Here is a 26,707-nt window from a genome sequence, read left to right as displayed (position 1 = left end):
TTATTTGTCTTATAGATATACAATTTGATTAAACAGTCTCACTTAAACCTCTGAAACTTAAAAGAACTTTAAAAAGACCTCTTTAACTAAAGAGCCAGTCATAATTACCAAACTACATATTGTATTTCAGCTTATCTCTGGTGTGGGAAAAATTACCAGTATTTGTTCCTGGTCTTGAAAGCTTCCCTTCCTACAGTCTATTATCATTAGTTTTTGGTTTTTGTGCCTTCTCTGTAATGATATAGGTTTGTTTCTCCTTTATTCTTTGCAGAGTGCTGCAGCAGCTCCCAGTCCAGTGCTAGGAAACATTCCCCCAGGAGATGGCATGCCAGTAGGTCCTGTACCTCCAGGGTTCTTTCAGGTACTCAGAAACTCTGATTAGGAATGTTAAGGCATAGGAACTCCTTATGGTTTCTGGATATGATTTTAAGTTAAATATATGAAAGATAATAAGACTTAATTCTTAACATAATGCTGTACAACCAATTCTTGATTATTGAGATTGATTACTGAGACTCTCATTAGTCTTTCCCTCCTATGTTGTATATGTTGTCAAGTTTTATTCATTTGTTTTTGCCATTTTATTGTTAAATAAGAAATAATGGGGCCGGAGTGATGGTGCAACCGGTAGGGCGTTTACCTTGCCAGCATGTGACCTTGGATGAACTGTGGTTCAATCCCCCGGCGTCCCATATGGTCCCCCAAGCCAGGAGCGATTTCTGAGTGCATAGCCAGGAGTAACCCCTGAGCGTCTCCAGGTGTGACCAAAAATAAAAAAAAAAAAGAAAAGAAATAGAAATAGAAACATTCCCACCCCCATCTCAGCATCTCCAGGTGTGGCCCAAAAACAAAACAATAAAACAAGAAATAGAAACATTTGAAATGGATATAGATTAGTTCTTTTAATTTTTTTTATTCACACTGCCAATGTCCCCCTCAGTCCTTTTAATTAATTAGGTAAAGGTTTGGTGGGAGAAGAGGTTCTGAAATGAGATGGATTTTAAGTATCTAGGTTTTCTATATTCCCACAAAATAAAGATAATCAAGATTTGGCTGTCCTTTGAAAATATGGCTAAATCACAACTTTTTTAATTTATAAAGATTTATAAACTATATAAAATATTTTGAGTATCATCTTTGTGACTTTTAATCTGGAATTTTAATCAATATAACATTCAAAATTAAATTAAAACAAAGATGTTACTATTTTAAAACTTAAATGAGAGCCTTTATTTTATAAATAATTATAATGCTATTAGAATTTAACTTGTCACTTTTTAATTTTATGGTATCCTTGCTTTACATTTTATTGTTTTCTTACCAATGGCAACATAAATTCTGAAAATATTTTTATACCCATGGATAAATTTAGGAGGAATTTAGAAATAGAGTCAAGAAACAGAGTTTAAGAAATAGAGTTGGGGAATAAAAGAGAAAGAGAGTTGATAGGCATAATCAAAATAAATTAATTATGTTAGATTGTAAACGAATTAGATTAGGTACTGAAATGCCTAACTTGTCATTTCAATGTTTCATATTTTCAAGTCCTTGCTAATGGGTGTTTGTTAATCTATACCATTAGTAAAGTGCACCAGTATAGTTATAAATGTGAAGATAGAAAAATGAGAAGAAAATGTCCAAAGGTAGCAACTGAATTAAAGATTATATTTACAACCTTGCATCAGCTGTGAAATGTCAGGTTCTCAAGGACATTATTAAGTGAACCTATTTGTCAGTCATTTTCTTTCAATACCATTCAAAAAGTTTTTTAGAGTTCATAGTCTATCTTGGAGTCGCTTTTCTATATTCTTATAACGTTGTAACTTTTGATTACTAAATCTTATTTTTGATAAAATAGTAATAAATGGGATTGGAGTGATAGGATAGCAAGTAGGGTGCTTGGTTTGCATGCAGCCCAAGTTCTATCCTCAGCACCATAAACAGTCCCCTTAGCACCATCAGGTGTGGCCCCAAAAGAAAAAGAAATAATAAGAGCTAATAATAATTAACTGCTTTCTGTATGCTAAACTTTGTTCTAGATGCTTTATATGTAAACTCTTAATCTACAATAATAGGAGGTGTGAATCATATCCCCATAGTACAGATTAAGTAAACAAACATTGATAAATAAAATGTCAGGAAATAACAAATGGTATTTAAATCAAGACATTGATCTTTAATTACTTAGTGTATTTTTTAAAGTTCACAGTTGTTCATTACTCAGGAAAAATTTCTAGATTATTTTATTTTTTCTTTATATTTATATCTCTTTTGCCAAAGTTATATTGGAGCTAGGGAGTAAATCAAAAAAAATTATCTATTTACAAAGGTTAGTGTAAATTAAGTGGCCCTTCTTTAAAGAATGTGTTAGGATGGAATTTAAGTATTGCTGAGAGTTAAACAGAAATGTATAAAAACATGCATTTTCATATTTTATGGCATGAACCATGTTCCCGTGTCTTTTACCTGAGTCTTGGTGAGAAATGTAAAAACAGATAGCTTATTTAATTTGATAAATATTTTATTACTATTAGATATCAGGCATGTTGGTAGGCCTCTAAAATAGTACATATACTAAGATTTATGATCTTGCCAACAAGACATAAAAATACAAAATAGAAATAAACAATGCTAATACAGTGTGAGATATGTATTAGATAGTGAAGTTCTTTCATGACCTAATAGAAAGCAATTCAATTTAAACTAGAATGAAAGACAGCTTGAAAAAATATTTCCAGGGATTTCAGTAGAGAAATGATATTTCAGAATGTAATAAAAAGTGTGGAGGCACCAATATATGTAGAGGTGTTCAGAATAATACATACCCAAAGCATAGGAAGGGTAAATAGGAGTTCCTGGAGATGACATTGGAGAGATGAGCATATTCACATATAGCATCATGTCAAGAACTTCAAGCTTCAGTAAAATTGCAGGAGCTGTCAGAAATCTTTAGGTAGGATAAAGATCAAAATCTGAATTTTAAAATAGACTCAGACTTTGTCGGGCACCTTTGATATACTAAAGCCCTGCCATCATAAAACAAAGCAAAACAAAACAAAAAAAAGCCTTACTATATGACGAATTAGAGACTACAAAGGCAATTAGAGTATAGAAAGAAAATGACCATATTAAATTAGTAGAATGTACTCAGAGCAAATCAGGCCATTGAATCCAATCTTAAGAGGGACATTGTCAGGAAAACTTTATCAAAATAGAAACTGAAACCCAAACTGGCTGCTATGTTAAGAATTAGGCAAAGATATAATTCCAGGAAGAGGGGAAAATGTTCAAAGATGCAGAGAATATAGAAAAAATTTTAATTCATTATGGTGTGTACTTAACTGACAGGTTAGTTTCTGGTAGTAAGGCTCTGGGAAGGGCTGACTCTACAAGGTTAACTTGGTGCCAGGGAGAATGCAAGAGATAAGGTATGTAGTTGTCTTGCATGTTGTGGACCCTAGTTTAATAACCTCCTACACAAATAATCCCGCAAGCGCCACCGGGGGTCACTCCTGAGCACAGAGGCAGAAGTAGCTGCTAGACCCTGAGCCAATTGAGTAACCCAAACTATGCTTTCATAAATAGCATAAAAAATGGTCTGGGGACTAGAGAAATAGTACAGTGGGTAAGACACTTGTTTTTACATGCAGGGAAGGACGAGAAGGAGGGACGGTGAGAGAGAGAGAGGGATGGGATGTTGCATGATTCTGCCAATAATACTTGTCAAAAATACTTGGGGAAAAGTATAGCTGTTTAGAAGTAGGATTAGACAATCATAATTAATGTTCAAACACCAGTTTCTAAATCAGTTCCAGAGAAATACTGCCCTCCAAGTTATTTAAATCTAGAGGAACTCTGAAAGGCTATAATTTTAGAGTTCATAGACTCTGTTGACCAAGATCAGGCATAATTCTGATTAGTTCATTCAGTGCAAGGCAGGAGAGATTGGAAACAACTGGAAAGAAGCTAGATTTCCTTTGGTTTGGAGGCTTAGATGACTGATTGGGATGGATTCAGAATATCTCGAAAGCCTGAAAGAAGCACCTCAGAATTTAGAGGATCTTTGGTTCAAAGCAAACATGTGCTAAACACTTTCTCCAGTCTTAGTTTGGTCTCAGCTAGTTAAGTCCTAGAAGGTGGCTGTCACCCATTTCCTTTGACCTTTAGAGGATGAGAATAATTTGAAATCACAATTCTTGTGTTGAAATGCAAGGCTTATTTGGGGGGCAGCTGAAAAGGGACCAGACTGGGTAAAACGTGAATTTATTAGAATTGTAATGAATAAGTAATGTAAAGAAGAATTTGTAATTCACATATAAAGCACTGGTTTTAACTATTTCTAAGCTCTATATAGCATATGATTAATCTGTAAAAAGCACATTAGCACAGTTCTATGAGATAAGCATTTGCTGTTTACATTGCAAAACAAACCCTCTCTTTTTCATTGTCAATATAGACTAAAATATAGTGTGAATTTCTAAAAACTGCATTTGAATAATTATAAATTAAACTATAAAATAATTATAAATACACCATGCATTTATTAAGTACATCCTAGAGGACTAGATTCATGATTTTCTTCTATGATAGATGTTAATATCATTCATACTTAAATTTTTACACTTTTACTTTAATGGAACTGCTTCTGTTGTTGAGTAGACCATTAAATAAGATCAGTGAAAAAAGTTGGGCATGCAAAAGGAGGAAACAATTTGTACAGTAAAACCATTTCTTAAAGTAAGAAATATATTCATTTACTTGGAATGCTATCCATGGAATAATTTTTATACAGAGTCCGATAAGTTCTTAAAGCGACTTAGTATGATAGAAGTAAAGGACTTCAGGGCTGTTTTCTTACTTTGGAAAGTCTTGTTACTGTAGTCAGAGGGATGACAATAGAAGTAGTAAATACCTTAACTATATTTTGGAAGTTTTAGTAGAAGAAAAGACAATATTGTGGTGTAGTACCAAGTCTGTACTCTTTTATAATTCTGTGCTAAAGTACTCAAAACTTACACTGTAGGGACTGGAGAGATAGTACCAGGGTAAGGTGCTTGCCTTCCACATAGCCAGCCCTGGTTTGATCCAGCCACTGTAAATGGCCTCTTAAAAGTTCCTCCCGGTTTAGTCCCTGAGCACAGAGCCAGAACTCACTCTTGAGCATGATTACGTGAGTCACTCTTCAAAGAAGCTTCATTGTAGACTAATAATTTGGAATTGTGTTAAAAAAATCAATCTTATATGCAGTTATTCTCATATTCATAGAAAAAAGACAGGCAAAGTTTGATTCCTGTGATTGAAATAGAAAATAAGCAGAGGTATTCTCTTATAATAGAGTTCTTCTCACTCACATATAATAAAGTGCAAAAAAATATTTCTGTGATTTAAAAAATTAAGCTTTTAATTATGTCCTAATGAATATGTATAATTTTATGAATTTCAGGATATAACAAAAATCTATTCTTATGAATTTAGTTGGACTTATGCTGAATTTACAGTACATTAAAGGAACAGACCTTTCTTATTACAATAAAAAATGCTGAGGGCAGAGAAATATTTGTTTATTCCACTATTCTCTTTGCTATAAGAAAGCTTCTATGGGAAAAAATGGATCTAATTTTTATCACTTTTCTAAACATATTTATATAAAAGCACAATATGATCTTTTTAATAGGTTTCAATCTTTGTATTTTAACTTACATGAGCTATACTTGTAAATAGTTATAATATATCCCTGTAGAATTTTATTCATTTTCTCCGTTATGTTTATTGTAGTCTAGTCCCTGAATCTTAACATTTTCCTAACTAAAACTGTTGAAAACTAAGAATATATTGATGTTAAGTTGTGAATTTAAGGCATGATTGGGAATAAGATCCTAAATACTTTTTGCAGATAAAGTATACCAAGTAATTTAGTTAGCGACTAAAGTAATCGTCCATATTTTAAAATTGAATTGATGGAAACTCTGATACTGTGGGAAATAATATTGCCGCAAGTTTGTAAGTCACATCTGCAGGCCTAATGTCAGGAATGGTAAAGCTACTTTGCCATCTAGTGGTGGTTTGCAGGTGTCTGTTGAAGGAATATTTCCTGGAGGTTCTATTTTTAGCAAGACTGCAAGTTGACCTAATGCTTTGACATAATAATAACACAATAATAAGAAATCTTTTCTTTTCTCCATGTGATTGTTCTTGATGAGAAAAATTTCAATATAAAAACTCTTAAAGAGAACTAAAATAAATTAAAAATGATAAAAATATATTTGATCTAACCCTTGAAACTGAAAAGAAATATTGAAAAGAAATGTTCTTGAATCCTGGTTAAATGTTTCTAGAGGTATTCACTTAATTTTTATCTGAAAATTAACCCTACATTTTGATTGTTCCTTTGTAGCTAAGTATATTTACCTCCTCTGCAATTTCTGTTCAGACTTTGAGAATTTAGCAGTTGATTACCACCAGCACCAGTTTTACATTATTATTTATACGTTCTGTTAACTAGTGTATATACTTCTTTAGTTCCCTTCTCTTATCCATCCTTGTGTTGTCTTTAATTCCCAGTGATTTGCTTTCCTCTTATCCTTCCTGACATGTCCATTTCAGCACTTAGTTTGTAAACCAGGAGAAAACCTCTGCTCCTATCTCCAGAAGTTGTAGCTAATAATCTTTGATTTTACATAATGAGCAATGGAGTCGTATAAAATTTCCGAATTTAAATAAATAGCTGGCTGAAATTTCAGGTGGAATTCACATTAAAAAATCTAACATTAATGAGCACATATATGAGGTTTAAAATTTCATGTGTTAAAATTTGTATTTCTTAGCACTAAATAGTCTAGAACGTAGAGTGTAGATAGGAAAGCTTGTTAATTTATCATAGTTTAAGAAACAAGAATAATTCTCTTAAAAATGTAATTTTGACTCTCCTAAAGAAAAATATTCTGAATGTTACAAATAGAACAAGTCTTTTGTCTAACGTAAAGATAAAAACAGTTTAAAAAATAAAGGTTCCTTACAGATACTGGCTTTGATAATTCATTCTTTCTGGTGACTGTAGTTAATAGTTTCTGGCCTCAACTATTAGAATAAATTAAAACCGCTCAGCTTGAGTAACTAAATAAGCTATTTTTTTTTAAATGCAGTTTCAGAAACTGAAACCCCTGCATCAGTGACAAGTTGGACAGAAAGCAAAAGTGAATGTCTGGTGTTAGAATCTTTACTTAGTTTTTTTCAGTTGGAATGGAATGAACGATTTCCTGTTTTAAAAAAATGAACTTTTGGGTTGTTTGTCAAAATTAGTATTTAGAAAGCAGTAAACTTGGCCATCCTAGATCAATGTAGGGTTTCCCTTTCATTGTCAAGCTGCTTCTGCGAGCTAAACGTATCAAAATATTTTGATAGCCGTATCTATGATACAAGCTTATCTATTTTTCTGGTAATTTGAAATTTAAAATTTTCACTTACAGTTATTTTACTGAGAATTTTTTCCTAGAGTGCTTTCTCAATTTATTAGAACCTTTTGGAGAAATAATGAGCATCAAGTTACAAATATGCAGAGGAAATTTATAACAGTTAACATTTTAAATTTTAAGTTAATTATAGTGTGGAGCAGTAATATAGCAGATAGGGTGCTTATCTTGCACTTAGAAAGTCCAGATTTAATTTCACAAACCTGCCGGGATCCCTAAAACTGTATTCACGAGTCAACGCTGGGTACCACCAGGTGTGACCCCCAAACCATAATAATAATAATTATAATAATAATAATAAAGTTATCTACAGTAACAAAAACAAACACTATAACTCTAGGGTGATAAAATCAAAGAATACATTATGAAATATATCACAAAATTCCATTGAATAGATTTGTCTTAAAATTCATTCTGCTTATTAAAAACTAGCTTAACATTAGCTAGTATTCAGACATTATGTAATATATTCTATTGAAGGGATCAACAAACTTTACTGATATAAAGCCAGATAATATATTCGGATTTAAAGGTTGTTATTTTTATAAATTCACAGTCATTGTATTAAATAGCAAGTATGCAAGTTGTTTTAGTAATATTTTTGTGTAAAAATAAGTGGTGGGCTAGATATAGCCCATGTACCAGAAACTTACTCATATTCTATATGAATATGGTCATTGGATTGCCTTAAAATAATCCAAAGAGAGAGGGCCTAGGAAATAGCTTAAAAATTGAGCAAATGCTTTGCATATAAGAACCCCAAGTTTGATTCCTGATGCAGATATGGCCCAAAACAACAAGAAAAAGCAATAACTGAGTAAGAACTAAGTACAGTGTTTCTCCTGTTACAGTCTCTGCAGTGTAGGTATGAGAGGGTCTTTGGAGTCCTCTAATTCCTAGTGTATCATGACAGGGTACAGGGAAGAAATCTTGATGTTATTTTGCTTTGTTTTTAATAGATGAGTCTTCCAAGCTAAAAATTGAGAACCACTGCCTAAGATTGCTGATGTTATTCAGCAACAAATATGTATTGCCTCTCCCACCCCCTCCCACACACACACATGCTAGAGTTATTACAGTGTGACCAAGATAAATAAATTCCTTGCCCACACAGAACTTAGTGTCTACTAAAAGAAACAGTCAGTAAACAACATAATTATTTTTAAATGTAGGACATGTTAGCAGCGAGGGAGAAAAATGAAAAAAATGCTGCATATAGTTTAAACTTGTAGTAGATTGAATCGTGACTTCCGCATGAAACAAGGAGGTCATTGGCTTTTCCTAAAGGTGGTACTATTTGCATGATGAGGGTGAAAATCACCATCTAAATGTGGAATCAGGGTAAACTAGGAAGAGAAAAATGGGAGGCACTGTATATATCAAACTCTTTTTAACAGTTTGCTTCTAAAGTAAAAAAGTAGAGAATGAGGTATAGCAAGAGGAAAAGTGGGGAATATTAAAGGAAGTCTGCTAACAGTGACATACTGGCATTAGAAAGTGCTCACAACTTCCTAGAAAAAAATGAAGGCATCCTTGTTGTCATTTTTTGGAGGACAGTATAAGCTATTGACAATCATCCATTCTATTCAGCAGTCAAGTAGAACTATGAACATAAGATATAATGCCAGGAAATAGAGAATTCTGAATGAGCTGCACATGTGCTCACAGTAAGGTGTTCATAAAGAAGAATAAAATTGTATTAATTACTTAGAATGTCTTCCTACAAATGTAAATGCATCCTGTTTTAACATTTTTATATTCTATAAGAGCTCACTGATATGATATATACTTTTAATTACAGAAAATATTTCTTACTTACATTTGTCATAAAATTTGTATACATGGGTGTCTAACAGTGGTGGGCAACCTTTTTTTTCAACTGAGCCAAATCTCACCAAAACCACAATTGAAATTTATTTTGAGAGACACACAGAGCGCACACTGACAGAGGCTAGGAGCAGAGTCCTGACTCCTGGAGCGGCCACCCGGCACACAGAAGAGCCTCATTAAAAAATGTAGAGAGTCACATGTGGTCAAGAGCTGTGGCTTGCCAACTACTGGTCTAAGACATGTCTCAAAATACAAATTTTTAAGCTGGGGATGGAGAAAATGTTCTATGCAAATTGAATCCTTTCATCTTGATTTTAAAACTTTTGTCATTATTCAAATTAGCAAATCACTTTCAAAACACACTATTTTGTCGGTACATCAAAAACTTTTGTAAAATTCCCTTGTAGAAATACTGTATATTCGAGGCCTAAGTTGAGTGAGTTTAGATACAAATTTCAATGTTTATAATAAGTAACTAGTTGAATATGAAGGCACCATTTTATTTCTAAAGAAAAATAAAATATATGTAATGTCATTTCTATCAAATGACCAAATCCACAAGCCAGTTATTTTTCTAACATACGTTTTTTTTATAGTTGCATGAAATTTTGAAAGGACTACAAATTAATCAATAGGAACTTTCTTTGGGTTTCAAAATAACATGAATTAGAACGGAGTAGGATGTTTATTGTAATAGTCCATGTAGGTAAACTAAAGTACCAATTTCCTATATTCTCATCTGGAACAAGTCTACATGAATATAAAATGAGAGGGAGAAGAGAGGGGAATACTTTACATTCTACAGTGAAAAGTCGTGAATAGTTTTAAATTTTCATTTTAGTTCCTATTTTTATGGAGCCATCCTGATAACTTTATACTAAATTATAAACCTCAAGTTTTATTTCAACCCCATAGCATTATTTTGTAATACATAAATGTGATTTAACTTGTTATGGTTTCAGTTGGTTGGGGAAGACAGGACAGAAGAAGTTTCAGATTATATAGGATGCTAGTCACTTGTTTCACAGACACAAAAGCAGTGTGTGAATATAAATGAACACAATTCATATTATTAAAGTTTATGTATTCAAACTGTTATGGTTATTAACAAGTAGGTAGTACAGTCCCCATTCACAATGCACAAGCCCATTCCACACATTTATATCTAATATAAGGTGATGAACGCTGGAGAAATAGTCGTCTTGTAAATGAGCAATTCTGATGATAAAGCTAAATCATATCAAACAAATCAGCCGGCTTATCACTCTGTGTTGAATAGTATTAACCTTGCCAAAATAACATCTAGGAAGTTGGATCTGTTAATTCTTCACAGCTATTCCATAGGAGTTATTTTAATTAAGTGTTGATGATAGTAGAATGCCTCAATGTATGGAAGATAAACTACATGTTTATGCTTATCAGAAGAATATGCTAGCACAAATGTGTCATTTTGTGAGCTAAATTAGCTCACTACTAGTTGGAATTAAAATGTGTTAATCAAGAGGATCTCATCCAGTGGTTTATCAGTAATATCTGATGTAGATTTTTATGAAAAACAAAAAGAAACCAAATTAAGTTATAAATTATAAAATGACTGATGAAATTTGCCTGATGTATGATTTATGTTTTATTACTTTTCCATAGAAAACTCATAAAGTTTCTCATGAAATTATAAAAATTAAAAGTAGGGGGGGCCGGAGAGATAGCATGGAGGTAAGGTGTTTGCCTTTCATGCAGGAGGTCATCGGTTCGAATCCCGGCGTCCCATATGGTCCCCCGTGCCTGCCAGGAGCAATTTCTGAGTCTGGAGCCAGGAATAACCCCTGAGCACTGCCGGGTGTGACCCAAAAACCAAAAAAAAAAATTAAAAGTAGGGGTTTGAGAGATCACTCAAGAGCACAAGCATGATCTAATCCCCTGGCTCAGTCCTTGGCACTTCATGGTCCTCTGAGAGCGATCTTCGACCTTATGGTTCAAAGTGAAAGCCTGAACACTGGAACTTCAGGCCTACAAAGCCAGGCTGAGTATCCCTGAAAGTGGCCTTCAGGCTCCCAGATTATTGGGGCATCCCCCTAATACTAAAGTTATGTGAGCATTCCTACAATAATGGGTGGCCATAATGATATACAGAAGTCAAACAGTAATGATTCTTCTATGTGATATTCTTCATTGTTACTCACTATTGACAGCATATGACTTCAAGAAAGTGAACACATTTAAGAAAAAGAAAATATGGAATAGTAAAGAATAGAAATATGTATAGAAAAATCATAGACAGAAAAAAATCATTTGAAAAATCAACACAGAATGAATAAAAATGAAAATCTGAACTTTGTTACTTTCTTAGGAATATATAAATAAATAACAATGTGCGTTATTTATCAATTTCTAAAATTATATGTGGGATTAAGGAGATAGCTCAAATTGCAGATGCAAGGCCGAAGTGTGAGGGTAACTGGATCTTGGCCTAGAGACCTTCAGGCACTGGATATGGCCCTGCAGACCTCAGCACTACATTACAGGTTGAGCATTAAATAGGAAAGCCCAGTTGGTATCACCAGGGTGGATTAGGAATCCCATAAGGATTTCTTGCAGGCCCATCTTCCAAAATAAAATATGTATTTTTTGAACTTTTTACCTTAAGAAATCATAGAATAATGTCATGCAACTGTGTTTTCTGTAGCTATGTAAACAATACATAAAAATATCATTAATTCTATCTAGAGTCATGTTGCATAGGATCAAGTAAGTAATTATGTATTTATCTTTACACCATTAGATGAATATTTGAAGACAGCACATATTTGTGTGTGTGTGTGTGTGTGTGTGTGTGTGTGTGTGTGTGTGTGTGTGTGTGTGTGTGTGTGTGTGTGTGTGTGTGTGTTTTGGGTCACACCCGGCAGTGCTCAGGGATTATTTCTTGATCCAGGCTCAGAAATCGCTCCTGGCAGGCACAGGGGACCATATGGGACACCGGGATTCGAACCAATGACCTCCTGCATGAAAGGCAAATGCCTTACCTCTATGCTATCTCTCCGGCCCCATATTTTTTCAAGCTGTATATATAACTTTATACCTTGTGTTTTTGCCTTAAAGTTTATAAAGATGAACTACTTTTTGGCAAATAACAACTTTCCATCAGAAAAAGATTTTTAACCAGATAGTTATGTGCTATAGACCATAATTTCTCAACCACAGGTGAAAATCATGTCAGTGGTTATGAGGTGAGCACAGCATTAGACAACAAATAAGTGGGGGACAGTCAGAAAAAGGTTACAACATACTGCGCATGGTATCATAGTATTTAGAAGGCTGAATAATTAATCTTACTCAAATGCCAAATTTTTTCTTCATGGAAAGAAAATATATAGGCTAAACAATTTTCTGAGATCTGAGGATTATAGTCTTATAACTATATTTTAGTCTAAAAGGACCAGGGTCCCTGTATAAACATGGCATTAAATGAGGAATGAACTTTAAATTACTAATAATTCATGTGGCTGATCTGTGTAGTAGAGAAAAAAAATCACTAAGTCCCCACATTTCCCTCACAAAGTGTATATATTAAACTGATATTGACATATTCGTATAACAAAGGATTGTTACCAAATTACTATTCTGTAATATGACTTAAGTCTCATCTTGGATACCCTAGAAGTAGTAAGAAACAATAGAAAGTAATGGAAGAGAATACATCAGGGGCCAGAGTGATAGCATAGCAAGGAAGACGTTTGCCTTGCATGCAGCTGAGCCAGTTTTGATCCTCAGCATCCATATGGCAACCCTAAGCCTATCAGGAGTAATTTCTGAGTGCAGAGCCAGAAATAACCTCTGAGAACCACCAGTTGTGGTCCTAAAACAACCAAAAAAAAAAAAAAAGTTCAGTGAGACTGGGGCCAGAGAAATAGTACAGAAGGTAAGGCAAGGCACGTAACTTGTATGCAGTGGATCCCAGTTTAGCTCCCAGCACAGCATGGGGCGCAACCCTGGAGGCCACGAAGAACCACATATTAGTCATGAGCCTGGAGGCCACTGAGTACCACTGGGGTGTCCACGTTTATCCTATACCATAGCACCCAGACAGCACTGAGTCCTTGACCTCGGGCCCTCACATAGAACTGACACCTGCTTGACAAGATTGCTGGGAGAGGTCAGAAACTCAACACTTTGGGAGCCCCTAACCCAAATTCATAGATGCTTCAAACTTCATTAATCCTATATAACTGGGAACCAGAGACATAGCATGGAGGTGGGGCATTTGCCTTTCATGCAGAAGGACAGTGGTTTGAATCCCAACATCCCATATGGTCCCCTGAGCCTGCCAGAGGCGATTTCTGAGCATAGAGTAATCCCTGAGGAGTAACCCCCTCAGGAGTAACCCCTGAGCGCTGCTGGGTGTGACCCAAAAACTAAAAAAACAAATAAATAAATAAATAAAATAAAAACCTATATAACTGTCCATTTTCAAAACAAATGCATAATTCTACTTCAGAGTTCTAAATTTTCAGCTGTGTAAACAATTCTAAATGTTTTTCTACCATAAATTTGTTGATGCTATTGTTCTTCAATTTGTTCTAAATTGTACTTAGATAGAATATAGAAAATGCCTAAATGATAGGCATTTTAAAGAAACCTTTAAGAATGATTTCAAGTTTTATTTATTAGTTTGTTCTGAGAGACAGGGTTTTAAGTTTCTAAAACATTGTTGAAATACTTTTAATGCTAGAAGGTGATTCATATATCACTACATCAGTTTTAAGGATTCTAAGAAATACCAGTTTCATTTTGTAGATTAATTACCTTGACATGAAGAAAATTACAAGCTTTGGTATGACTTTTTGTGCTTTCCTCGGAAATGGGGTTCCTTCTTCTTTAGGCACATATTAAATTGCAGTGTCCTAAATCCTCTATGATCACAGTAGGAATGAAGTTCAAAAGATGTAGAGGGAAAGGAGCCCAGAGATTCTTTAAAGAGGAAGTGACATTTAAACTGGCCCTTAGAGGAATAATAGAATTTTACTTGGCAGAGAAAAGAGAGGAGCGAGTCATTTCCAAGAAATGGAGACTATGTTGGTGTTGGTAAATAATATTATGTTTTTAAAAACTATTGAAAATATTATAAAACATAAAGGAAGTTAATATTTGATCAGTGTGAAATTTAAGATATACAATATGATCATTTTATATATGTATTTTGTGAAATAAAAATCTTTTGCTTTCTGCCATCTAAAAAGATGTTGAAAATTAATTGCAAATTCACATGTATAAATATCACATGTATTTTTGTTCTATAAACATTATCAACAACACTCTAAATTATATTTTTAATAATTGTAATTTTAAAATATACTGTAGGCTTCTAAAATGTCCAGAACTTTAAAATGTCATAAATGCTCATTTTTCCAATTAAAAAGGTGATGTTTTGTATATGTTATGTGCGTATTATGTGTATATATATTTTTTGTTTTTTATTTTATTTTATTTATTTTTTTATTTAAACACCTTGATTACATACATGATTGTGTTTGGGTTTCAGTAATAAAAGGAACACCACCCATCACCAGTGCAACATTCCCATCACCCATGTCCCAAATCTCCCTCCTCCCCACCCGACCCCCGCCTGTACTCTAAACAGGCTCTGCATTTCCCTCATACATTCTCAATATTAGGACAGTTCAAAATGTAGACATTCTTGCAATAATAAATTTCAGACACAAAAGAGAAAAGAACTGGAAGTTCCAGCTCACCTCAGGAAGCACACCACAAAGAGTGATGAGTTTAGTTAGAGAAATAACTATATATATTATTTTTAAAGAAGTTAGGTGTTAGGCGCTTCTTATCACCTGTAATGTTAGTACTGGTAAATTGTAAAATAATTTTATTGGGAGAATGGGTCTAAGATAATCAGAGAAAAAAAGTAAGACTTAATAATCAGTTTTTAGATACATTTAGGAAAGAAAACTGTATCCCTCTAATTCTTTAAGAATTGAGATAAAATACTAAAGGCTTATGAAAGATTATATAAGATGGAAATTACTACTTTCCACTAAGAGAAAAGGAAAAAAAAAAAGGAAAATCTCTTTTAGAAAAGCAGATGTTTAAAATTCCATGAATAATTCTTGATGTAATGGCAAATAACAATTCTTTACATTTTAATGACATTCATCCTGAAATAAATTATGATTCTAAATTATATGATCTTCTCCCTAATAAACTAGTTGGAAGAAATGAACTGGACACTTAATTTGCATTTCTAATAGAGTTTCTTTCTTCCTTTCAATCACCAATACTTCTTGATATTTCTGACTTTGTTCTTGTTTTTATTTTTTTCCGCTTTGAGTTGTTAGTTTTGTTCAGACAGATAAGTGAAACACGTAGTAAGAATAATTTAGATCTTTAAGTTTAGTTTCTATGTGCCAGAATACTGTGCTCCTCAATTTATCTTATATTTTTAAAAGCTAATTCTGTTTTCTTGGGGTTTTTTTGTTTGTTTGTTTGTTTGTTTGTTTTTTGTTTTTTTGGCGGAGAGGTTTGTGGTTCACACCCAGCTTGACTCAGGACTTACTCCTGGATCTGAAACTCAGACATCACTCCTGGAGGGCTAGAGGGAGCCATATGGGAATCTGGGGATCGAATTTTGATCTATTGCATGCAAGGCAAACTCTCTTTCTACTGTATTGCTATTGTACTTGGGCCCCTAAGAAAAATTAATTCTGAGTTTTGTATAATTGAACTTTTTAACATCACCACCTTGATTTTAGTCATTCTTAGTAAGACATGTTATTTACAGGAGGAATTATGTAATATGATTTCTCAGGCCAGGCATCAGATTGAAGAATATTCTTTGCATTTTTATTGATATTTGCCATTTGGTGCAGAGAATATTTTATTTGTTCTAGATTAGTGAACTTATACAGAAACAATCTTTTTTCCCAGAAAATAGTTTCTCCTGTTGATTACAAAGTTGTGAACCTTGAAAATTCTACAAGAAAGGTGGTACTCTTTTATCTGCTTGGTTCACTGATGAATTCAACCAGCCCAAAACAGTGTCTTTGTAGGGGGTTAGTAAATATTAGTTGAAAGAACAGATGCCTGGCATTCATTTTTTCTTTGACCTGAAAAAGAGTTTCATTGTCGGTCAAGCTATATTTTTTACTAGAATTCTCTTTATTTTAGAAAGCCGGGGACCAAGTTTCTCAAGATTATTGATGATGATGCTTTACATCTTAGGCCTACTATCTTCCCCAGTTCAAATATTACATGTATATTTTCTGATCTTTGTATTTAAAGAGTAGTGGAAATAACACAGATTCATTGTTTCTCCCCCCCCCCCCACACACACACACACTAAAGCGATTTTAGGGATCATGTACTACAACTCCCTCACTCTGAGGTTAAGAATAAAATAAACTCTAAAAAGTTAGTAGCTCAGAGTTCATTTGCAAATTAGTGAGCTGATAAAATTAAATTTTAGGTCTCTACTTTATAGTCAGATGTTTTTTCCATACACATTCTAAATAACTTTTTCAAGAGAAATTGTTAATAAATATTTATTTTATCTATTACACTTTTTACATAAATATTTTGGTACCGTCGATAGCTTTTTGTTTGTTTGTGGAGGAGGGCATATTGCTTAGGAATTACTCCTGATTTTGTACTCAGGAATCACTACAGGTAGTGCTTAGAGACCTATGGGATGCCAGGGTTTGAACTCAGATTGTCCACATACCATGCAAGTGCCTTAACTGCTGAACTATTTCTCCAACTCCCAAAATGTTTTTTAAAATAGTGTCCAAAATATAAAGAGTATATATATTTTCATAGCAAAGGACTTTTGTTTTTTGGGGTTTTTTTTTACATTTTTCAGATATGCATTTTAAATACCTATACATTTTCTTTCTTTTTTTTTTTTTTAAATTATGAGAACAAAGATGCAAAGAAAGAGGACAAGGTAAAGTTACAGTGGAAGGACAATCACCCATAACATAATTCTCAGAAGTCCCCTTGCTGATAACTTTGAAATTTCAGCCAAAGAACATTAAGATAAATAAGACAGAATCCATGTACAATTACTTAGCAAAGGACTTTTGAAGAACTTGTTCTTATCAGCTTTTTATTACACAGAAAACTGATGTCTGTCAGTATAATAATTTATATTATTAACTGTTGATCTTTTATACTTTTTAATATTTTGAATTTTATTTGAAAGCAAGCTCACTGCTAAATACTCAAGTACCATTTTTAGTATAGAACTTTCTCAGTTACTAGTATACACACTTCTGGTAACATTGCTTTGTCTATATAGGCTGATAAATAGGGCCATTGAGGACACAGGTGATGTTTAACTAATTGCTAATTTAAGAAAATGATCAATCTTAATATTCAGATTTTATGTTAAAATAGCATTAATTTAATATTTAAAGTGCTTTTGATCATAGCAAGATTTCTTTTTAAATAAGAATTGATTTAAATTCAAATGAATAAAACAAAAATTTAAAAAAAGAATATATTTAAATCTAAATTACATATTTTCTAATTTTGCTTTAATTTAATAGAAATCTATTAGAATTTATATTTTAAATACAGAAATTTGGGGGGGGGATTGAAAAATCCCACCAAAACATATATTTGAGTTTTTTGAAGACATGTAAGAGGATAGAAACAACTAAAGAGAGACCTATCCCTGCCTTATTCTGTAGGACATGCAAGCTCCCAGCTACATGAATTGCTTCTTCCTTTTTCAGTCGTTCCTCAGGGGACTTTGCAGTCAGATAAGGGAGTACCTCAATTCCATTAAAATTCACAATGCCATCGATCTGAGAACAAGAATTCTCTTTTCAAACTGTCCATTCAATTAACACTATAATATCATTTTACATTTAGATGAACATGCAAATCTCAATTGCTCCATTTTAGGGAGGCATATATCAGTGTTTATCTCAATATATAGAATTTAGTAATTCATTTAATATACTTTCTATTTTTATGCATTTCCAAGTAAACTTATTATAGACAGGAATTGCCTCTGACCTATTTTTATCTGTCCACATTTTAAAAACTAATTTAATAACTGGATTAGTGAAGATGGCATAAAGCACCATGTTGAAAAGACAACAACTTCAATATCAATGACACTGTTTAGTTAAGATTTCTTAAATAGTTCTAAATGTTTAAAGATGGCTTCATGTTTAAGAAATTATGTAATTATGAAAATAGCATAAAACATATGACTAGTATAATAAACCCTCCAAAGACTTTATGAGGAAAGATTATATAACAAAAAATTTTAGAATATTAGGCTTTTTATTTTTCAAATGCTGTTTCTAAAATCTTGTTGGAAAGTATATGTAGCCATGAACTTTAGATATGATTTTTAAGAATGTTATAGAAAATGTTATAAATTTTGAATTATAAATATGGAAGATTTTTTTTGTCCATGCCCATTGGTGTTTGGGGAGGCATGTGGTGTCAGGGATTAAATTCTTATCCAGCATATAAAACTTGTGCTCAACCCATTGAACTCTCAAGCTTATAATGTAATTCTGTGAAGATTTGATCAATCTTTGTTAATTTAATTTTGATTTATACTAATTTTTATATTTTAATAATATTTAATAGTATTCAAGCCTTGAAGTTGAAAAGTTGCATACATTACATATGTGAAATCTTACACTTAATAGACAATACATTATTTTACCTTTAAATAGAAGTATTTGTTACTAAAAATTTAAATTTAATACTAAAAATTTAAATAATACATGTAACAAGAATTTGGTACCAGAATCTAAGGGATCTAAATATTCTCCTACTCAACAGTGGATAATTGTAAATGATACTTTTAGTGTTAGTTCTGCTTTAGGGCACACCTAGTGACGTTCAGGGCTTACTCCTGGCTCTGCAATCAGGAATTGATCTTGGCTTACTTGGGGGAACTAAATGAGGGGGCTGGAGATTGAACTTGGGTTAACCACCTGCGAAACAAATGTACTACCTGCTATACTATCATTCTGGCCCCTTATAGGTGTTTTTTGTTTTTGTTTTTTGTATTTGAACTGACATGTTCAATACATCTTAGTAGACTCTGACTCATCTAACAAATTAAATTGATTTGAGTTTTAATATAATAACATTTCACCTTGCTTAAAATATATAGTTAATCATTTTCTAGGCTCAAAATGTGCAAAGAAATTTGTATAATCAGTTTTAAATTACAACAAACCCTTTAATGAATGAAAGTTAAAGGACTTATAGCCATAAAGCACCCTTCATAAATAAATTCTGTGGAGCCAGAACAATAGTCCACTGGATAGGGAACTTGCTTTGTATGTAGCAAACCTGAGTTCGATCCCTGGCCTCTACAGACGGTCCCACGCCCGACATTGGTGAGCTCTGAACACAGAGCAAGGAGCAAACCCTGCCTGAACACCACCAGATACAAAAACTAAATAAAATAACTTTAAAAAAAAAAGAAATTTCAAAATTTTAAAAAGAAATAAAACATGAAACAAGAAAACTGATCATTTATAAAATATTAAAAGAAATTGATATGGAGCTGGAGACTAGCACAGAAGTTAAGATGCTTGCCTTGCATACAGTCAATCTGTATTTGATCCCCAGTACCCGATATACTCCCCTGAGCCCTGCCAGGAGTACTTCCTGAGCACACAGCCAGGAGTAACCCCTAAGTATTACCAGCTGTGTCACAAAAAAAAAAAAGAAAAAAGAAAATTGATAAACTGTTTAACTTGGTGAAAAGTATATAACCTGTGTCTAATATGCATAATGATATGGCTAGATAGTACTCCTATTTCTAAATCTCTAGTGAGATTCATTGTCTACAATTTCTTAATTTGCCAATTAGATATTATCCTAAATAACAGAAAATGTTTCTATGGTCACTTTACTGATCTTTGATATTTTCCCACTTACTTTGGAAAAATTAATAGATATTGTACAAAAGTAAAATATAGAATATTAACTTTTCTTAAAAGATTTTATCTACAGAAATATTCCACACAGAGAAGTAAATGGATTTGTGTTTTGCGTAATTCTTACATTTAAACACTAGTTTATACCTGGATTTACATGATGCTGTTTTCTTGTTTTGTTTTTGTTTGTTTTACTTTAATAGCCTTTTATGTCACCTCGGTACCCTGGAGGTCCAAGGCCCCCTTTGAGGATACCTAATCAGGTAAGAGAAATGTGTCACAAATATTTTTATATTATAAAAATACTAAACTCTCCTTTATTCCCTTTAATGCTACTTCTAGTGTTATATAACCTCAAATCTTCATATAACCTTTCTATATTTAGTAAAGTTGTGCATTCTTCCACTAAGCATAGCTCATAGGTGACTACTTTTGCAAATAAAGTTGTATTGGATCAAAGCCATGCTCTCTGCTTTATTGTTCCGACTATTTTACTGCTAATAGTATGAGTGGTCATGACAGGACACTGTGGGATGTAACACTAAGTAGTTACTCTTTGCGTCTTTGCAGAAAAATCTTAGCTACCTTTGCAGGAATCTAACATCTTCTTAAAATTAATTTTTAAATATATATAATTTGGGCATTTATATATAAATATATAATTTTGTTATTTAAAATATCTTAAGACAGGAAAATCCTATTAACATACTTTATATAATTATAGTTATTGTGACAAATAATTTTAGGTTTTCCAGATTATAAAGGCATATTATTCATATAATCTGCTCTTAGAAGTGTAAAAATAAATTATTTGGTGTGAGGAAGGGCCATACTCAGTGGTACTCAGAAGCCACTCGTATGCAGTGCTTGAGGGACCATGCAGTGCTGGACTCGAACTCAGGATTCCCCTACGTTCAAAGCATTCAGTCCAGTTCACTGAACTATCTGTACAACCCACTATAAATAAATATTTTACAATAAGTGTTCTAATTTCTTATACCAATGAGAAATCTAAGTTTTCATATGCTTTGGCTCAAAATCTATCAATATCACAAATACTTCTTTCTTAATATAAAACACTCTTTACTCACAAGGAATTCATAGTTGTGTTTCAGGATACAGGTGATATGCATGTATATATATGCAAATCAATTAAATTTTGTTATAATAATGTTATTTGCATAAAATAGTATTTTTGAAATATAAGATACAATCTTTTATTGTGCTAATGATTCTGTTACAATTTACACTTCCATTCTGACCAAAAATAGAATAAGAAATCCTAAAGTTTTAGCCACAATACTGCTTCTCTCTTCTCGTGTATACTTTAGTCAGTGGCTTGAAATGTCCCACTTATTGATGTTTTGTGCTTCTCACACACAGCTGGGAACATCATCACCCACTTGCACTCCTAGGGAAGAGCTTTCAGCTGATCACAGTGCTGTATCCTCTCATGGTTACTGTGCTGGCATGTATCACATTAGCAGCCATGAGAGTTTTCACCAACAATCTGTATAAAACCATCCTAGGTTCCAGAGCTATAGGAATGATAAATGAAAAATTAAGAGAGATAGAAGTGGGGATATAAAATCATAAATCTAGATTAGTAGAAAGTTTTTAAGAATACATATAAAATGTTAGTTAAGAGTTATGATATAAATTCTTTTTCTTCAGAATGTTCAAGTATTTACCATTCCCCCCTTTTTGGGGGCTATAGATTCACAAGTACTCACTGAACCTGGCTCTGTGATCAGGAATTTGTCTTGGTTGGGCTTGGGGAAAACTATATAGGGTTCCAAGAGTTGCCTGGGTTGGCCACGTGAAAGCAAATGCCTTACTTACTGTACTTTTCCTTCCATCCATACTCTGGACATAGTTTAAACAATTATATTCTTTGGGATGGCCCTTATTCTGTCCCATACTCACCTATATATAAGTAGACATTACTAATTCAAACATTTTTTTAAACATAGAATCTTAAATTTATACTACTCGAAATTCTGTTCTGAGCAAATGAATCACATAGATATAGTACATAATATACATTATATGCTTTATATACTCATACTATATACTCTATGCATATAAACTGCAGATTATATTTTTTTTGTTTTTTGTTTTTGTTTTTGTTTTTGTTTTTTTGGGCCACACCCTGCAACGCTCAGGGGTTACTCCTGGCTATGTGCTCAGAAGTTGCTCCTGGCTTGGGGGACCATATGGGACACCGGGGGATCGAACTGCGGTCTGTCCAAGGCTAGCGCAGGCAAGGCAGGCACCTTACCTTTAGCGCCACCGCCCGGCCCCTTATATTTTAATGTGTACATTATTACAGTATAATATATAGTAATAAAAGCCTTGTTTTAGGAAAGTTTTAACCTTTTATGAGAATGACCTTTTCAAGAAATAAATATGATTCTTCAGCTTCTTTCATTATGTTATTATTAAAGAAAATTGAAAAATAAACTAATTTTGGTGATTAGATGGAAAATTCGATATAAAATGTAAATATGGTAATTAACTCAACCATTTATATTTATAAGTTAATATTGTATTGTCTTATTGATAGAATAAAAAGTGAAATATTGATCTTCCTAATAGTATACCTTACTAGATCCTTTTGAATACAGTCCTTTCCCAAATAGACACTAAGTTTACATTTCTAATTATTAGACTATAGATATTGAGCTTTCCTGATATAGTTTTTATTAGTTCTGAACTAAATCTACACTACCTTAGATTTTTTGTGTATTAACAAAAGTGGATTTTGAAAATATGTTATAATATCAAAAGATAAAGTTGGTGATAATCTCTAAAATGGTTAAATGAAAATACAAAAATATTAAGTATAGAAAAGAATAAATAGTAAAAACCAGACATAAAACACATCAATTAAGTGAGAAAGTATCTTTGACTGCACAAATTTACAGTGTAGTCAAATTTTCAGTATGGGTCATAGATATTGAAGTAGCTGTAAAATAGGGCAGAGCAAGGACCTAAGTGATGACACAGCAGGTCGGGCATTTGCCTTGCACATGGCTGATCCAGAATTGATCCTGGGCATCCCATATGGTTCCCCATACTTTCCAGGATTAGTAATTTCTGAGCTCAGAGATAGGAGTAAAGCCTGAGTACTGCCAGGTATGTTTTTCCTCAAAAAAACAAACAAACACAATAGGGCAGAGCAGATGGGGTTTTGTGTGTGTGTCTGTGTGTGTATGTGTGTGTGTGTGTGTGTGTGTGGTTGGTGTTCTGTTTTATTTTGTTTGTGGGTTATTTTGTGAGGATTTGTATGTGAGTGTTTGTTTTGTTGTTGTATTTTACTGTTTTGGTTTGGGGCCACACACAGTGATGCACAGGAATTACTTCTGGCTCTGTGCTGTCCTCAGAGGACCATATGTTATGTCAAGGATCAAACCTGGGTCTGCTGTATTCAAGACAAATGTTCTTCCCGCTGTGCTATTGCTCCAGTCTCCAGGATGTTTATTTTATCATAAAGTGCTTAAACAGAAAAATTTAATGTTTATTGAACACTATACTGAAGAAACTGAGGCAGGAATATAAATAGCAATTATTGATAAAACATATTTATCATCTATTGTCGAATGTAAAAAATAAAGGCAAAATTGCTTTCCCTATTCATTTGCCTCTAGCATACATTTTTCTGAAAGATCTAAGAATCATATCCTGAGGCTTGCACAGAAGATAGGGCATTTGCCTTGCACACAGCTGGTCTGGGTTTGATCCCCAGCATCCTACGTGGTCCCCCAAGCACAGCCTGGAATGTCCTCTGAGCTCAGAGCCAAGAGTAACCCTGGAGCACTGCCAGGTTTTCTCCTCAAAACAAAACAAAAAAAAAGAATCTTACCTTTTACTTCATGTAGGATTATGAGGGAATACCCCACCCCCTGTATGTTCAAAGTTTATATTGAGCAGATATTTCACATGTCACTAGAGAATAACTATTATGGAAAATAATGAGCATTTGAATAAGAAAAATAAAATTTTGGCATGCTTACTAATGGCTGTAAATAATTTTCTGTATTCTAATATAACTAAGGTACCTTTTATAAAGAAACTACATACTTTCTCATCTTTGCATGTTTTCTTATTTGTGCTTTTGACAAGTAACTTTCTACCTTGTAAATAAAAGTGTTATATGTAGAAATTGAATTGTAGAGGCTAGAGCAATATAACAGTTTGTAGGGTATTTGCCTTGCACACAGCCAACTTGGATTCAAACCTCAGTATCCCATATGGTACCCCCAGTATGCCAGGAATAATTTCTGAGCACAGAGTTAGGAGTAAACACTGAATGCCCAAACACCCCTCCCAAAAGATTGAATATTTATATCAATATAAAAATATAAGATAAAGATTTTAATTTTATCTAACCTTAAAAATGAAATATTTTACCTATTATATGTAGTTTAGTGCTGAAAACATAAAGTAGCTTTATTTATTACTTTATGTTTTTACTGATTCAAAAATTTCCTTTTCTATTACTGATAAAAACTTAGGGGAATTTCTTATTCTTTGTTTACTGTTAAATAATAATTACATTATAAACAAATTACTTAAAAGCTAATGGAAAGCAATTATCTTCTTATGATCTCAACTTGTGAGTATATCCCGATTTGTGAGATATAAACCTATCTTTTCTAGGTATTTCAACTGTTTGTATATTACAAATGAAATTAATCAATTTCATTTATCTGGGAGAAAAATCCTTCCCCTCAAATTTTATATGGTGATTGTTATGCCACCTTATTCAATTTAATTATAGATATATGGAACTTTCTAGTACAATATTTTTACAAAAACCTATAGCCTTCTGCTGAACATATAGTTTTATAGCAATTTTGGAACAAAAATTAATTTTGAACATATGACAATACAAAAATATTTCATATACCTTATTGAAAACTTAACAGAACTATACAAATGCTCCCTCAGAATTATTCAACAAACAATTTTTTTTTTTTTTTTTTTTTTTTTTTTTTATAATTTTTTATTATGAATTATGATAACAAAAGATGCAAAGAAAGAGGATAAGGTAAAGTTACAGTGGAAGGACAATCACCCATAACATAACTATCAGAAGAAGTCCCCTTGCTGATATCTTAACTTTGAATTTTCACCAAAGAAAGTTAAGATAAATAAAACAATCCATGTGCAATTACTTTTTCCCTCAAGTCCCCAGATTGTAGCACATTATATTTCTTAACAGCACACAAGGCAATCTAAAGCCATCAAACTTACGTAACTCCTTAAACATTAGAGGCATAGTGTTTTTTACATTTCCATGTACATGTATATTAGCTTAAGTTAACCTCAAATTTTAAGTGGGTGTGTTTTAAGGATTAGAGTCAAAGGAGCACAGTAAAAACGGTGTTAGAGTGGCAATTGTTGTTTGCATCGGCCCACCAAAATATGAGAGGCATGGAAAGGAATAGCCTTGGCCTAAATACAAAGAGATCCTACCCCTGAAGTTTCCTGGCATAAGACCAGCTCTAGGCCTCAGGAAAGTTATCGTTCGCTCCAAGACATTGTCCGTAGCGCCAACACACTTATCACACAGTCTCTGTTGTTGGTCTCATGTTTCTGTATTAAAGATTCTGGAATCTGCATGTCCTACATTGAAGTCATGATAAGGAGTGCCTTCTCGTTTCACCTCACCATGAAAGGGGAATGCAGGAAGCCCTGTCCTATAAGCAGGTTGTTGTTGTTGTTAAGTCTTCTCAGTGTTAAAGGAAGTCTCTTTTGAGCAGGACGATGTCTGAGCAGTGGTAGGGTCTTCCGTGGTAGAGGATTGCTTCCAGGTGATGTTATAGACAAACCTCACCATAAAGGGGCAATACAGCAAGCCCTGTCCAGTAAACAGGTCATTGTTCTTGTTGTTTTCTCAGTGTTAAGGGATGTCTCTTTTGAGTAGATCGATGTCAGAGCAGCTGTAGGGTCGTCCCTGGTACAGGAATGCCTCCGGGTGATGTTATATACAACCTTGGATGTTTTGTAAATGTCTTCTGTAGATCAAGGGGTAAATGGAGAATGCCCATTCTTCTGAGGCCTGTGCCAGGTCTTTATGTCAATGTTCAGGGTGTAAGGTCTCATTGTACTACAAGATTTGTGTGTTCCCATTTCTATTAGATAAGAACTTATTGGTATGTATAGTATTTTCCCATGTCAGTGTGCCTACGCAAACAAGATATAAAGCCACGTGGTGCTATCAGATCTATGGGGGCATAAGAACATTTCCAACAAGACCCATGACTTGGTTCAAACATAAGTATTAAACTGAGGGATTCTTTCACACCAAATTCCATATTGAGCAGTTCACAAAGAGAAGATAAAAAAAAAATGGGGGGGGATCATCACTGTATAAGAAAGTATTTAGCAAAAGTTATAGCCGTCAAAGAAAACACCCATAAAATGTTGAAAAGATATGTGTCCTTTTTATGCCTTTTAAAATAGTTGTGTGGG

General features: G+C 33.2%; 1 protein-coding gene across 6 annotated transcripts in view; it reads left to right on the top strand.

Moving 5' to 3' along the window:
- SSBP2 (single stranded DNA binding protein 2) overlaps nucleotides 1-26,707 on the top strand; it is a 282,705-nt gene that overhangs the window by 194,910 nt on the left and 61,088 nt on the right. For 2 of the 6 annotated variants that reach the window (XM_049766135.1, XM_049766127.1), the window contains exons 5-6: nucleotides 272-361; nucleotides 20,431-20,490. In XM_049766135.1, coding sequence (XP_049622092.1) covers nucleotides 272-361; nucleotides 20,431-20,490 — 150 coding nt within the window. The remainder of the gene's footprint in view (nucleotides 1-271; nucleotides 362-20,430; nucleotides 20,491-26,707) is intronic. The other 4 variants (XM_049766151.1, XM_049766144.1, XM_049766165.1 and 1 more) reach the window with 2 other exon arrangements.

This window comes from Suncus etruscus, chromosome 2 (assembly GCF_024139225.1).
Source record: "Suncus etruscus isolate mSunEtr1 chromosome 2, mSunEtr1.pri.cur, whole genome shotgun sequence".
NCBI lineage: Eukaryota > Metazoa > Chordata > Mammalia > Eulipotyphla > Soricidae > Suncus > Suncus etruscus.
Note: the sequence above shows the minus strand (reverse complement) of the source record. Positions and strands in the feature narration are given on the sequence as shown.